Source organism: Diadema antillarum, unplaced genomic scaffold, assembly GCF_040938485.1.
Source record: "Diadema antillarum isolate AM-2024a unplaced genomic scaffold, OU_Dant_1.0 seq00002626_RagTag, whole genome shotgun sequence".
Taxonomy (NCBI): domain Eukaryota; kingdom Metazoa; phylum Echinodermata; class Echinoidea; order Diadematoida; family Diadematidae; genus Diadema; species Diadema antillarum.
This window is the reverse complement of record NW_027273226.1, coordinates 11560-27032: the sequence shown is the minus strand read 5'-3', so window position 1 is coordinate 27032 and position 15473 is coordinate 11560. Positions and strand designations below refer to the sequence as shown.

At 39.0% G+C, this 15473-nt stretch overlaps 1 protein-coding gene across 1 annotated transcript; it reads left to right on the top strand.

The window, feature by feature from the left end:
- Positions 1-1646: 1646 nt before the first annotated feature.
- LOC139715008 (coiled-coil domain-containing protein 6-like) lies at positions 1647-7231 on the top strand. The gene is made up of 5 exons (XM_071626646.1): positions 1647-1823; positions 2961-3064; positions 5443-5600; positions 6393-6641; positions 7194-7231. Exons 1-5 carry the CDS (start codon positions 1647-1649, stop codon positions 7229-7231), a joined length of 726 nt encoding a protein of 241 aa, XP_071482747.1.
- The last annotated feature ends 8242 nt before the right edge of the window (positions 7232-15473 follow it).

Here is a 15473-nt window from a genome sequence, read left to right as displayed (position 1 = left end):
TAGAGGATAAATCTATTAAACATGGTGGATCCTCTTCCTCTGTTTTGTTGTTGTTGTTGTTGTTGTTGTTTTTGCTGTTGTTGTTGTTACCCTGTCTGAAAGGGTCGTTTTATGATGGAAGCATGGTCATTCTCTCAGATGCTGACCAGTGACCTGGTCATCGAGGGACTAACTGCATATAGTATATACAACCATAAGGGCAGTTTATCAGTGCCCAACTCTTGCATGCCCCAGTGAACAAAAATAGCCAATGGAGTGAGGATTGGTCAAGGGGGACATTCATGCACCAGTGTACATGTAAGGAAAAAAAGAAAAGTTGTTTCCTGCTTACTGACCTGCATTTGGACGGTCAAGCGATCGCACAATACAGGATTTCCTTTTTTTTTTGGGGGGGGGGGGCAGGAAGGGGGTTGAGGAGGAAGTTGTGATAGGGAAGAGGGATTTGTAATCATCACAAGATGCCTATATCCATTCTCTCTATCAAGTCCTGCATTCACACTTCTCTTCAGGACATGAAGATAGGTGTGAAGTGACGAATGTGAAACAGCTTCTTGTTGACTTTCCTTCATTCAGTTCAGATTTTGTATTTGCTGACATGCATGCCATATCAAACTGCTGTGTGATAATCATACAAGTGCAAGTAGATTTAATATCATGCCACACTGCTTTGCAATGTCCTGCTCTGTCAGTCAGAGACAGTGGTGCCCAATTTTAGATCCCACGTTTGAATGAAAGCAAACCAGCAAGCGAGCACCTGGAGCAAATAAACCAAACAAGCACCTTGTGTCAAAGTCTATAGATGTAAAGTCTGTGAATGTGCAGTGAGAATTGCAAATATGAACATATCAGTGAGTGGTTTCAAGGAATTTTCCCAAACTGTGGTAATGGAGTTTTTATTTAAGAGTCAGAATAACTCTTTCATACAAGCTGTACATTGTAGGTGCATCTGTGTTTATGTGGGAGCAGTACTTGGAGGATAATGTGGCAGTGGCCAAGTCAAGAGCCCCGGTGCGTGCTTGTGATGCAATGAAAACTTATTGGCATACCACGTACAGTACTGTTGTATGTGGTTCAAAATATATTTTGTGCCTGTGTTATACTACAGACTTCCATGTCGGCTGTTATGAAGATCTCCAAATCATTTTTGGAATTTTGCATATCTTGAAACATCTGTATAATTGGTTATGCTGGGTACAGTTTCAGAATTTTGAGTGAATGGGGGTGTGAAGAATATGAAGAAAATTTTCAAAATTCGTAACAAATTGCAATGAACAAGGATGATGATACACCAGCTTCATTTAAGAATGCATGACTGGGTGCTCAAGGAAGCAGAATGGAAGAAGAAAGCATTCATACACAGGTGAACTTATTTATTATAAGCAAGTGGTTTTGTAATGGGATTATAGAATTATGTGAGCCTCTGCAATGTACATTTATGTGTACAATTGTACATGTACATGTACATTGTATGTCATCATGCTTGCTCAGTGTATCATGTTTCAGGTTTTTCAAAGTATTGGTTTATCTGCTCAGGGACCACAATGAATTCTACAAATCTACATGTACACATACAACATGACAGTCTCCATTACATGTATGTACTATATGATGTCAAATTGTATACAGTGTACTACAAATTGCCTAGAATGTCCCTTTTAATGTGTCAATGTCGTCCCTGGCTCTCTATTGTTCAGTTGAGGCATGAGAAGCTCCACCTGGAACGGACCCTGGAGCAGGAGCAAGAGTACCAGGTCAACAAACTCATGAGGAAGATCGAACGGCTGGAGAATGACACCGGTGGCAAGCAGCGCAAACTGGAAGAGGTATGTTGTACTGTATTGGCCTTGAGAACGGACAAAGATCTGGCACAAGTTGTAGCTTGTCTTTAATGCCACTAGTTACAGCAGAGCACAACACACACACACACACACACACACACACACACACACACACATACAATGCAAAGTAGCAACTGTTAATCTCTGATTGAGCTACTGTAAGAGCAGAAATTTTTGCAGTGTGGCAATTCCTGCATATTTCCAGCAACAGAAACTGTTGCAGAAAAAAATGTGCACACATTTTTTGCTTGTTATGTATATTATATTTTATAGTGATCTCAAGGTAGACCCCATCATAGGGATATAACTGTTACACTATTCTTAGTTTTCTTTACAAGTGCTAGTCCTGTATTGTGAATGAATATACTGTCCTGATGCAAACCAGTTACCTTTTTGCATCATACAATTGTATGTGCTGCCAGAACTGTGGCAGCGGTGAGCTGTTAAAAGTGCCTGCTCAATCGTGGTGACCGTCTGTGAAATTGAATACACGCAAAATTCATTTGACCTGGCCAGGCACAGAAATTTACTCGAACAAAGATTTCTGCTTTTACAGTATATGAAAAAAGAAAACAAACATACAACAACACATGACAGTTATTCCAGGATGTCATCTTGCATTGTAACACCAATGGCAATGGCCTATCCATATTTCTAGGATTGTGGCTAGAGACCCAGTAATTTAGATTTTCTGAGATTCTGAAATGGGTACTCTGTGTCACATGATGACATTTTTATCTTTTCTTACACTTTTAGTTACAAATTGCACTGGCAGAATGTCCTTTCTGTCTCAGAATTTATGAATTATAGTACTGTTCCAGGATATTTGCTGGTATGTAAATACAGACAGTAAGTGTTGGATTCCAGACAATGTTATGGATCAAGAAACAGGCCCAAGTGAGAACTTTTGGATGGATGAGATCATTTCTAAATGTCTGTAAATCTTGAGTATGAAACATCAGCAACTCAAGTGGGGTCAGCTGTTCAAGATGAGTTTTTTTTTCAGAGGTAAGGACGAAATTTGCACAAATGTGTAAGTGCGAGAAAAAAAGGGTTTTCAATGCATAAACAACCTTAGTGATGATCGTGCTGTCTAATTCTTTTCCTTGATTATTGCTGCAGTTGAAGCGGGAAAAGATCGATTTAGAAAATGCTCTGGAGCAAGAACAAGAGGCCTTGGTCAACAGACTGTGGAAGCGTATGGAAAAACTGGAGGCAGAAAAGAGGTTTGTTTCCTGTGAAGCACATGGTTTCTATGTCAGGCTCACAAAGTGATCGAGAGTTTCATTTGCCACCGCACTGAATCTGGCACCGGCATAGAATTAGATGTGTGACTGTAATGTGCAAAAAATGCCGCAAGATAATGTAATTTCTGTTCACAACAAACAAAACATTCACTGTATTGATTGACTGACACTGGTGCAGATTCTGTCAAATATGTGAAAGGCAAACAAGAAATTAGACCTTTTTTTTCCTCTCACTTGGTACAGCCTGCTGACAGCCTCAGTATTTTTTCTCTGCGATTGGTCAATTGCGTGTCCACAGCAGAGAAATGCTTTGTGTGTCATGCGTGAAAATTCAATTACCTGGTACGTGGCAAAATATCGTGCAGGGCGCAATCTGACGTAGCGCAATAGGAGTGTGACTGGCCACAGTGGATTTGCACAAGAGAAAACTCCCTTTAGAAGAAAATTTTGTCCAATTTTCCCTCGGCATATGTTTAGTTTTTTTTTTCATTTTGACAAAACTCCACTGCTGTTCAAGCATTTTACTTTAATAATACTGATGTGTAGAATACCCCAGAACTATTGCCCCTGCATGACATATCTACCGTGATTGCCAAAACCTTCTACAGCCCCGTAGATTTGAATGAGCATTGCGCAACTTGCATAACTGCAGCCAAAGATGCCTGACCATTTTTGCAACATGGATGGGGCATATTGATGCTGCAAACGGCATGTGAATTTTGCACCACCAACCAAGAGTACTTAATATCAAGTAAAAAGATATGCTCAGTGACAAAGGGCAATGCACAGTCACAAGTACTCGTCTACTGTGATATTCTACCGAAAGTGAATGATCCTTTTTGAATAGACATCTTTAATAGCCACGTGCCCTCTACTGATGAGATCTTGATCTAGAATTGCATAGATGTGAAAGATCCCTCCTACGTACATATTTGTATCTGCAATACTAGAAACAATGCATGTTCATAGTAAGGATGCTTCATTGCTATGAATAGAATTCTGATTGTGTCAAGTGGTGTAGAACACACCCATCATTCTGCCCTAGTTTGGCAGAAGGAAGCAACTGGTTTCATTCCTTCTAAATGGAGCACAATGTATCAGTCATTTACATTTAATTGTCAGTTTAATGTCTTGTTAGAACTGCGTAGGTGTCTCACAATGGGACTAGTATGTTTCTTTGATTAGAAAAAAAAAACAAAAACACACACACACACACACAACAACAACAACAACCTGTCATTCAAGTAGAAGAGATGCTATATCAAAGCAAATATCATTTGTAGCTCAGATTTGGAGGATTTGCCATTTCCTTGCTTTTGCAGAAATTTAGCAGCACTACCACGCCCCCTTTTTCCCCCTCGTCAAAGGTGCCTGGTAGTGGCTGTTTTGTTTCTTTTACGCTGTCACTCAGCCTCATAGGAACTGCAACATGTTAATGTTCCTAGAGTGCCTGTCAGGAGGTATTTATTATCACATGCATCATCAGGGTAATTTTTAGACTGAACTAATTGTGGTTTTGTAAAGAGTGATTTGCTTTTAATAGCGCAGAAGGTATTGGTAGTTCATTAATCATGAAGAATTTCCAGATGCAGAGGAGCACATGGAATTCTAATCAGTTCACAAAGTGTAGACTTTTTAGAACTTGTATTCTGGGTAGCTGTTATGATTAAATGCACATACCTGTACATTCATGGACATCCTAATTGACTACAGATGAGAGGTAAGCCACATTTTTTATTTATTTATTTATTTATTTATTGAGATTTGGGAATTCCATTTTTCCAAATGTCAATTTGGACGTCTCCCTTTGCTGTTCATTGGGGGGTCACTACCAAATTTCTTTGGAAAGAATTTAATTGTTGTAGATCCTTTCTGTAGTGGGTGATGTGTTCAGTCAAGTGGCTGGGGACAACTTATTCAGTGTCCTGATGTCAAAGTCTTGCTCTGTGTATTGCAGTCACCAATTTCACTGATTTTGCCAAGTGTATAAAAAAGAAAATAAACTTTGCAACAACAGGAAGGGCAAGAAGCAAAGATGGAAATAAGTATTTTATCAGTGAGCAAACAATTTCATGCGCACTATACATATTTGCACGTATAAAGCATATCTTAATGTAGTTTTTGCAAGAGCATGAAATGTAAATAATCACGACCATTTGCTCTTCACACTTTCCAAACAGTCTCAGAGTTACTTACATATACAGCATATGTATCTGTAATGACCAAACACACACACACACACACACACACATGCACATTCTTTATTTCCCTGTAGTGGACTCTATGGATGGATTACATTTCTCTTTCTTACGATTGCTTTGACAGCCAATTTCTTCCAATTTGTTGTGTCCTCCCAGGATTCTTCAGGAGAAGTTGGACGAGCCAGTCTCGGCCCCGCCCTCCCCACGGGAAATCAAGAACGGCGACACAACAGAGACGCTGTCTCGCTACGTGGAACAACTGAGGAATGAAGTGCGTAAACTGAAGAACCAACTGCTGGCAACACAAATGGAACGTAAGTAGACTGTACTTTTGTAGGTGTGGCAAGACATAGAAGCAAATTGGCAACATTCCAGGTTTCCCAACACACAACGCCTATATGTATGTACCTTTACAAATAAAAAATGATTAATGCCATCACTGTATGTCATGGAGATGATGTTTAATGACTGCCCAGATATTCATCAGTGCAGATTTTGTAATGCACTCACAACTGTAATTGCCTACGTGAGCAGGTACGTTTGTTTGTTTGTTTGTTTGTTTGTTGTTTTTTTTCTGACTGAAAGTTGACTGCTCACACACTTTTTATGGCATTGGAAAAGAAAAGTGATTTTCATTTTTGATTTTGTCTCATGTCTTTATAGTTGATTGATGTTATTTCTTAACTCTAGCATAGCAGCCAAAATTGTAATCCTACTCCAGATGTTTGAAATAGTCTCACCTATTGAATGTATGTAAAGGTTGAACTGCATCAGCACTGCTAAAAGGGAGGTCGAGTTGCATTAGCAATGTGTATATTCAGTGATCTTGTCGAAAGGCTGCGACAAAATTATAGTGAACCTGATGGTGATGAAATATTGCGTAAAATGCTGTGATGTTATTGGGTGCTTAGTCATTTCATATGAGGTGTCTATGTTTCTGCCCTATCCATCACTTTGATCTATTAACATGAAGTGACCAGGAAGATAGAAAACTCTTCTCACCTTCATCTACAAGGAAATGTCACCGATGCATGCCTCGATTATTGTTATTGTTATTATTATTATTATTTTATGTTATGTGTTTGCTGTTGTCTTCCGTGGTATAGACCAAGAGAGGATGAATCACATCCAGCAGGACGAGAGGGAGGTGCGGGAGGAGAACATCCGCCTCCAGCGCAAGCTGCTGCTGGAGCAGGAGCGGCGGGAGGCCCTCAGCCGACACCTGTCCGAGAGCGAGTCCAGCCTGGAGATGGACGACGAGCGGCAGTTCAACGAGATGGCCCAGGGCCTGCGCCCCCGCACGATATCCTCGCCCATCCCCTACTCCCCCAGCCCCGCTCGGCCCATCTCCCCAGGTACGAGGTCTCTTTGCAGTGAAAATCTGGGCCGTTTGATGGTCCTTTCTTGTGGATGAAATGTAAAAAAACAGGCAATCACCTACAAGCATTTAAACAGAAAATTTGTTTTGTTTTTGCTTCTGTTTTCATGGTGACATAGTAAGTGAAGAGTGCTGTGATTGTCGTTGCTGCCATTTGTAGGCAGTTTGAGTTTGTTCACTTTGCACACTAAAAGCCTTTGCAGTTTACTGTTAGAGCTGCCAACTACAGGTGACTCCTGTTATAGCAAAGTCTTTTGGGCCCTGAATTTGTACTTTGTTGTGAGAAAATTTCAATATCACAAAATTTCAGTATAACCATATTCTATGGGAGCATCCTTTCGTATGATTTTGCTACGTTTAGATTGTTTCACTCCAGCAAAATAAGGAAATTCAGAGTTTTTTTAAATGATTTAGCATGCTTGGGGTGGATTTCCCCCATTTTGTACTGTCAGAATATGATTTTTGCCTTCAAAATATTTGTGTATTTTTTTTAAAGAATTGTCCGTCAATATGCTGTTTTGATATGCAGAGGTTGGACACCCTCCTGAAAGGAGTATGTGTGAATAAACCTTTAATGCATATGAATGAGGGAGTAAATGATTATGAGGGAGTAAATGATTATGAGGAAACTGTGCAAATTATACGTCATGTGAAGTGTATGTAGTTATTCATACGGTCCACATCATTGTATCAATACTTGATAGTATTTCATACCCCCCCCCCAAAAAAAAAAAAATATATATATATATAAATAAATAAATAAATAAAAAAAATAAAAAAATAAATAAAAATAGAAGTTTTAGAATTATAAACAAGAAAGAAGGCATGAAGAAGGTGTTAAATAACCCAAACTCATTACAGATTAAAGATTATTCTCAGGGATACTCAAGGTGATTAATCTGTACAAAGTGTAGTTTCAAATAGTTTTGCATGATTAATTTGTTTCATTTCCACGTTGATGTTACCATATTCCTGTGTTGTCTCTGGTAGCCTACCCAATCTTGACTCCCCCGTCACCGGCCAATCGTGGCGCCTCGTTTGCCAGCTCGACCGCCAGCCACCCCTCACCAATTAGTCCTTTTGGTACCTCCCCTCCCGTGGGACCCAACCCGCACACCCCTCATATGGTAAGCAGTAGGAGAAGTAATCCTTTGTTGTTGTTGTTTGTTTGTTTGTTGTTGTTGGTTTTTTTTTTTGCATGACTGTGTGTGTGTATGAGTGAGTGAGTGTGAGCATGTGTGTTGTGTGTGTGTCTCTATGTGTTTATGTATGCCTCTGTGCCTCAATGTTTATCCAAAGCTCAAACCCTAGAAAGCTGAGCATGATGTTTGTTTTTTTTTTTGCCATCTCGTACCACCCAGACCATTCCAGATCATGATTGCTGAGATTTTGCTTGTGTACCAATTTTGCTAAAATTTTTAACTAAATGGGAAGCATAATATTTTGACCGGAAAAAAAAACACATCCCTACACAACACTGTGACACTTGTGAGCAATTATTCATTCAATATGTATGTAACTTCGGTTTCAAAATATTTGTAGACCTTTTTTATATGTCTCATATTTTCTCATTTTTCCACTTATTGAGTATTTCAAGGTGTGTATAAAATCTTTACAGAAACTAATACAATTTTCAGAAGTAGCTATGGAGCTTTGACACAATCATGGCAAAAAACAAGAGACATTGTTGATGTGGGTTTTATCTTTGGTTCCTCTTAGAACCACCTAACAGTCAATGCATTGGAGTTTTAAATCCGTTTTTTTTTTTTTTATTCCAAACTCAATAAAGTCAACTTGTGGGCATTCTGTTTGCTACCGTCAACTTTGTGCAAGTGATTTGTATACAAGTGTGACCTGGTTTGACAAAACCAACAAGAAGTCACCAGACATGGATTATAAGTTAAGGGTAAATTCTGAAAGAGCAGACTCTAAGCTTTAAAATGATGTATAACCTGGTGAAATGGACTTTCCAAACCTATATAAGTAGAAGAAAGGATATACATACTCTGGAGAAGAGTTTACTGAGGAAAGAGGCTGTGAAGTTTAGGGTCTATTCAAGTGCTTAGTCTTTCACCATGCTGTGCTCTGTGCAGTGAATGGGACAAAAAACAGGAAGGGAAGCTCTACAACAACCACAATACAGGAATTATCAGATTAAGCTGAAATTGTGCACACTACAAGTATACTAACACAATGTCATTCAGTTCATGACTAACAAAATTTTTCAATGCACTAGCAACATTCGTTCAAGAGTTGAAAGTGAAGACTGTTTTATAGGGTTTTCAAGAAATAAAAAGGGGCCTATGATACCTTATCATGATATGCTACAAAAAGTTACAAAATATTGTAGATAAACTGCAAAAATTGCAATTTCCCATACATTTTATGATCCTAACAATAATGTAAAAGAAGAATACACTTGCTCTTCAGAAAAAAAAACCCCAACAACTTAAGATTGACTAGGAAACCCATTTCACCTATTTTGAGTCCTCATGTAAAATCAGGGTTTTGGACTTCTTGTTGGTTTTGTGATGCACGGTCACATGTTGTCCCCCCATCCCAGAGAAGGATATATAGATGCAGATTATAATAGTATGTACAATGTACATTGTTCGGCGTGCATTATTTGTGCATAGGTTCTGAACCCCAGTTGTTATACAGAATGAAGTCTTTTTTTCTTCTTTTTTCTTTTTTGGTGGTGGTCAAGAAAATGAGGATTGCCCAAGCTTCTTGTTCTCTGCCAAGTGATGCATTGCTATTACAATCCCCTTCAGTGATATATTTATAATTTCTCCTTTTACTGATGTGCACATGTTCTATTTATCGTCCCGCTCCCCCCCCCCCATCCTCCCCCCTTGCAGAGAGTGAGACCGCAAGGGCCTTCCCAATCCAGCCACCAAGACCGCTTCGTCAAGCCCACAAACCCAACCCACACCAGCACGCCAACTAGCAACACGTAACCAGCCACCGTCGCCGCGCACTCGGCAAGAACGTGCAGGGATGCCAGAGAATGGGGACTACGCATGAATGATGCCACTTTCCCCTCTCCCCTTTTGATATTTTTTTGTCCCGTTAGTTTATTCTGCGTTTGGGAAGAAAGGCCAAAAGAACTCCCAACAACAAAAAAAGACCCAAGATTGGAGAATGTGAGATTTGCCTGAATGGATACTGTGGCAGGAAGTATCAGTAATTGTGGAAGGTCATGGGTTTTGATAGTGACCCGTTGGTGAACCATGCATTCATTGTTTTGTCACTTGTCCCTTCTTCTACTCTCTCTCTCTCTTCTTTATTGTTGAGCCACAGTGTCTTGATGATTCTAGGGGAAAAAAAAAAGTTTCATATCCATTTTAGTAGGTATGCCAGATGTTCTGAATACCTGAGCGTATAGAGGCATACCGTTGGATGCGAGGGCATTCTCTTATAATGGCATTTTTGTCCTAATCTGATCAGTGCATCTCACCAACTGTGAGTAGTTATCTGCTTATTGAATCTGGGTTATTTTGTGACCCAGTGGCTGATGGATGGTGAGAGAGTCCCCTATCTGAAAAACACCAATTGGTCAAAGCAGCAATGTTTGGGACGCTCTGATTCAACCTACCACGCAGTGTCATGGATTCACAAGACAAAATGTGGCTTCATTATGGATTTGCTACCAGGGGAGGGGACGTGATACGGATGTGACAATATAAATCTTGCATGCTGGAATGTTCAATTTCAACTAATACGTTTTCAGTAGACTCCACTTGACTAACAAAGTTGTACATGGGTCAGCGACACATTGAAATTTGCCAACAATATCTGTCGTTGCTCAAATGCAATTCATCATTACGACCTTCTTCTATCTATTATAGTTCTTCATATTACTCTCTATCATTATGGTTGGCAGTTAAAGCCACAGTATGAGTTTGTTGACAAAAGTGTCATTTCAAGAGTCGCCATCTAAGAATTGTTCTGGATAGTTTTGCTCGAATCGCAGTGAAAAAAAAGGTGGCTTTGTATTGTATGGGCTATGAAATAGGCTTGTAACTAGATGATGCGACAATAAGTTACTTCCCAGCCATATCCCTCTGGATATGAGTCGTACGCACCTGGGTATGTGGGACAGCTTATTTTGCCAAAGTATACCTGTTGGACACCTTCAGCGACGTGCGACATTGTTGAGTTGATTGAAGCATGTGTGTATTAATTGATTAATTCCTGTGGACTGTATGTTGAAATTCTATGTAGATGCCACAGCCATTTATGCGGCCACAATTTGATGAGGTCTATACAACTTTCAAGGTCTTGAGAGGTTTGATGTAATGTGGGTCCTCTGTTCTAGTTTCATGGGAGGATACCTGACATTAGCACTGCATGTGATGGTAAATTTCTGAAGTGATGAATGTCGCTGCAGTACGACGGCAATACAATTTGAGTATCTGTTTCCAGACATTCACAATTTTTAATCTCAGTAGCTCATATCTGTATAAAGTTGAGTCTGAATGGGAAAAAAAGACTTTTCTCTGCGTAGCTACTATGTTCGCAAGTAGCCGAACTGCTCAAAGCATTTCCCTAGGTGTAATTAGTGCAATTTGCATATTTGATGCTTGTATACTATGTGAAAAATAGTACACCATGTGGCTAATTTTTGTCATGATACAAGTGAAATTACTGATATGTAGTTGTGGAACAAAGTTGGTACTGAAAAATGTGATAATGGCACTGAATATTCCTTCACAAACTGAATAGCACCATTAAAGTTGTGCATACACTTTCAAACTTCAGCCCGATGTTACCCCTGGTTGTCGACTTTGTCAGCTATTTCATTGTTTCAATTTCATTATGATTCTTCTGCATGAGTACTGAACAGTAGTCATGATGATAACAGAGCTGCAATTCAGTGACACGAATGAACCAATGAAATTTGCATGCTTACAAGCTAGGGCTTTGTGATGTCACAAGTACAGCCATTCAAGTGGTCAAGTCACTTTGACATGGCAACAAAAACTCTGTTGTAGTCTGTGAGAATTCAGTGATCCTGGGGAGGCTAAATGATTCCGTCATGTTTTGCCAGATTAATGATGAGAAAGATGGCAGCCTGTTATGTACTTAACTAAATCTTAAGGGATTATTACCCACAACCCTGTATGCCCAATTTTACCTATCCAGAGGATATTTTTAATACATTTTTGACCAATTCTATTTTGAAAGTGAGGGACAGAGATTGTAGCTTTAATTCCTTTTGATGAATATTTTGCCGCCACTTGTGACTTCTTGAATCCAGTCGGAGTTAAAAACTCCCGCTAAGTTTGTGCTCGTATCATAAGTGATGTGACATCATGCCCAGAATCTGAACAGAGGAATTTTAAGTGCACTGCATTATAAACCAATGTTGTCTTTATCACAGCCTTTGAAAGAAATATAATGCAAATGAGACAACTTTCATTTCCTAATTGAAAAAGATTTCTTCTTCGTGAATGAATGCAGTGCTGATAATTTTACATGTGGAGTGATGTTGCTACAAGTGCTCGCCTGTGACTGATTTTGTACATTGTGTAAATTTCAGATAGATTGTATTACACCTAATTGTCTATGCTTGTGTAAATACAAGTGTTCATTTTTGCAAGGATATGTGTTTAACATTTGTTGTTGTTGTCATTGTTTCTTTGTCTTGATGGAAAAGACAAGAACATAATACCATTACAGATAGATTTCTTTGGAGTGTTCATGAGCTTGTTTGACAAAGTTACAGTTACGCCAGAAAAATCAGTATTATGTCATTGTGGTTCCCCCTTTGTTATCTTTAGTCTGTAAAGCTCAAAATTAAAGATTCAAACATGTGTGACACCCATGTTATTTGCCAGTCAAGCGTAGTTCAGTATTTGCAAACGAAACTGTCCTTTGTTATACAAGCCAGTGTCTCACTTGCTACATGAAGTTATGTAATTCTCTACACAAATTATATCGTGCCATGAAAAGAGGGTGATACTGTATATGTTTCTGTAAAGTAAGTGAACTAAGTCTTTGTCAGATATTATTTCATGTATTGGCATGGCTAGCACAATTTGCTCTTCCAATTTTCAGTTTTCCTCTTTCTGTTTGTTCGTATCACATTGTCTGTAAAGAAACAATGGCTTTGTTCATGAAAAGTCGCTTCTGGGAATGTTGCAGATCTTGTAAATGTTTACAGTTGGGTTGGCAAGTTTTGACTCAAGGTAATGATTGTGGACTGCATGTGGCAAGCTGGGATGGACATGTCGTGTGTGTCCATGAACATATACATAATTGTGCATAGTTAACTTTACCATGGCAGTGTTCAGTTGCCATTTTTGCCCCTGTCACAGGGAATGCCAACCTCTTTTGATCCAAAGCGTAATGATGCGCAAAAAAAAAGAAGAAGAAGAAAAACAATCCCACTAAAGACACCCAATGTATCTGCATGTACAGGTGTAACATACCGGAGTAACTTGAAATCATGCAACTGCTAATAATAGCATTTTGTCAAAGCATATCGTTACACCAATCCACACTTATATCAGTGCTTTGTTAAACTTATTACCTGTGTGCATCTACACTGTACATCATTAATATGAGTAAACCATGTAAAATCTCTGTGCCAAGACTACCAGACGTTAATGCAAGATGCAGTATACATGGACGAAGTTGCTGCATGTATACATACAGAGAATTTTTGTTTTTTTTAAACCAACCATGGCCTCTCCGAGTGCCATGAATTTCTCTCATCTACGACGCGTTATCTGAACTGTTGTCATGTGATTCTGGTTCAGTATGTTTGTCTGCCAGCGTCCACCAAGTTAAGTGTGTAGCAATGATTGTAAGTCCTCACAAGTTTATGATCCGACTCTTTGGTTCACAAATACGACACTGGCAATATAAAGCCAGTGCATTAGGCTCAGAAAAGTGATCCTTTTATACATGGGCTACCGCACCCGTTATCAGACATTCATTCGTTTAAAAACCTTGCACCCCTGTGGGGCTACTTTAACGGCTCATTCTAAGGTGCTGAAGAGAAACTGCCTAATCAGCTTTAAAATGCTGGTATCTTTATGTGACGAGTCGCCACTGTTCGATTTTAAGGAGTGTTAACTGTCCAGACACAGGTTCCAATTGTACTGTAATGGATTCTCACAGAGGTTTTCAGCTCCTCCAAAAACTTTTGTGACATTGTATAGCTCAACTTCTCTGTGTGACTGAGAGGCATGAGACACGATCCAAACTGGTCCATTATTGCACGAGGAATGTATGGGTTCAAGCCAAGTAAGGTCTGTACAATGTCTGCAGTTATATATATGTGTGTGTGTGCGTGTGTGTGTGTGTGTATGTGTGTTGTCAGTGATAAACAGACGTGACTGGTTTCTTTGGATACTTGGAATAACTTGCCATTTTTTTTTTAATGTATCTGCAAAATCAAAAAAAATGATAATTATGTGTGTTGGTGTGAGCAATTCTTTTTGTTGATGGAAAACGAGTGCAGGAATGCAAGAGAGAGAGGACTCAGAAAAATATTAATTCAATGCATTTGTCAGCTTTGTCAATTCAATAAAATGCAAAAAACAAAAACAAACATTGCATTACATGATTGTTTTATGACTTATTCTTTCTTTTGTGGTGAGTTATGCAACCTCACACTTAGCCTCACCTTATACAGAACAATCTTGCAGAAGATTATTGAAAAAAAAATAATAGTTTGTAATTTCAATATTTTATTTTGTATTACAAAATAATTTGCTCCATGGCTTCTCACACTACAAACTCAAAAAGTGTACTCTGAACCAGAAACATTCGCAGCATGAAACTTGCGCAAATCAGAACTGATGGCCATTAATTTTGCAGCATGAAAATTGTGCAAATTGTCACTGGCATTGCAACGTTCGCAGAAGTTTCATGCACAGCGAACATTTCTAGTTTTTGTAAGGGCTATTGACCCTGACTGACACCCCTCGGCTCACAGTCCCCCCCCCCCCCCCATTTAACCCTAATCAGACGTTTCGCGCAATATCTTCGCAGCGCGATAAGCTCGCGCCGCGATGTTTCATGACTTTTTTCTTTCAAGTATCGCGCAACTTTTGAGACCAAAATTGTTGCACCCGCGCGTACCGTTTTGACGCGACGCCCGTTCGAAAAAAATTTGTCAACCCCAAAATTGCTCCAAAACGTGATTTTGTGTACAAATCCAATGCAAATTGTGTTTTTCAATTAATTCACATAAAAATTCATATCTTGACTTAGAATGGACGAAATTAATTCATTTTAGCATAATAAAGCTTCGAAAAATGTCTGTGACAAATTTTGGCCAAAAAACAAACAAAAACAAAAGGTCGAAAAATAAAGAAATACATAAGAAATTCAAAAAAACAATCAAATACATAAGAAATTAATTTCGATACAGATTTTTTTTATCCTATGTCTCGGGAGAATGATACAAGAAACATTTTAAAAAAGAAATTAGCTTAATTAGAGCATTAATAAGTGATTTAGAGCCCAAAACTGATTTTATGCATAAATTACAATAATTAATTGATATAAAATATAAGAAAAATTTTTCGGAGAAAGCAACCATATATTTTGATAGTATACGTCGCGGGCGTCACGTGTGCCGATTTTGGGCGCGATCACGCGTTCCATAGGCGAGATCTGAAGGGGGGGCGGAATCCGCCCCCCCCCCCCCCCCCCCCCCAGATATAGCATAGCCAAAAAAGCCCAGCCTGATTTAAGGGTTAAAGAACACATACATTGGCCCCTGTTGCAAAGTTGTGAGGTAATGACCTCAACAACTGTTTGCATATCTATATACATTGTATATTTGGTG

Excerpts from the sequence above, each read along its gene's own strand:
- LOC139715008 (XM_071626646.1), top strand. The coding sequence starts at position 1,647 with ATGTCCCTTTTAATGTGTCAATGTCGTCCCTGGCTCTCTATTGTTCAG. Across the intron at positions 1,824-2,960 it reads AGCAGCGCAAACTGGAAGAG|TTGAAGCGGGAAAAGATCGA; the intron begins GTATGTTGTACT and ends TTATTGCTGCAG. Across the intron at positions 3,065-5,442 it reads AAACTGGAGGCAGAAAAGAG|GATTCTTCAGGAGAAGTTGG; the intron begins GTTTGTTTCCTG and ends GTGTCCTCCCAG.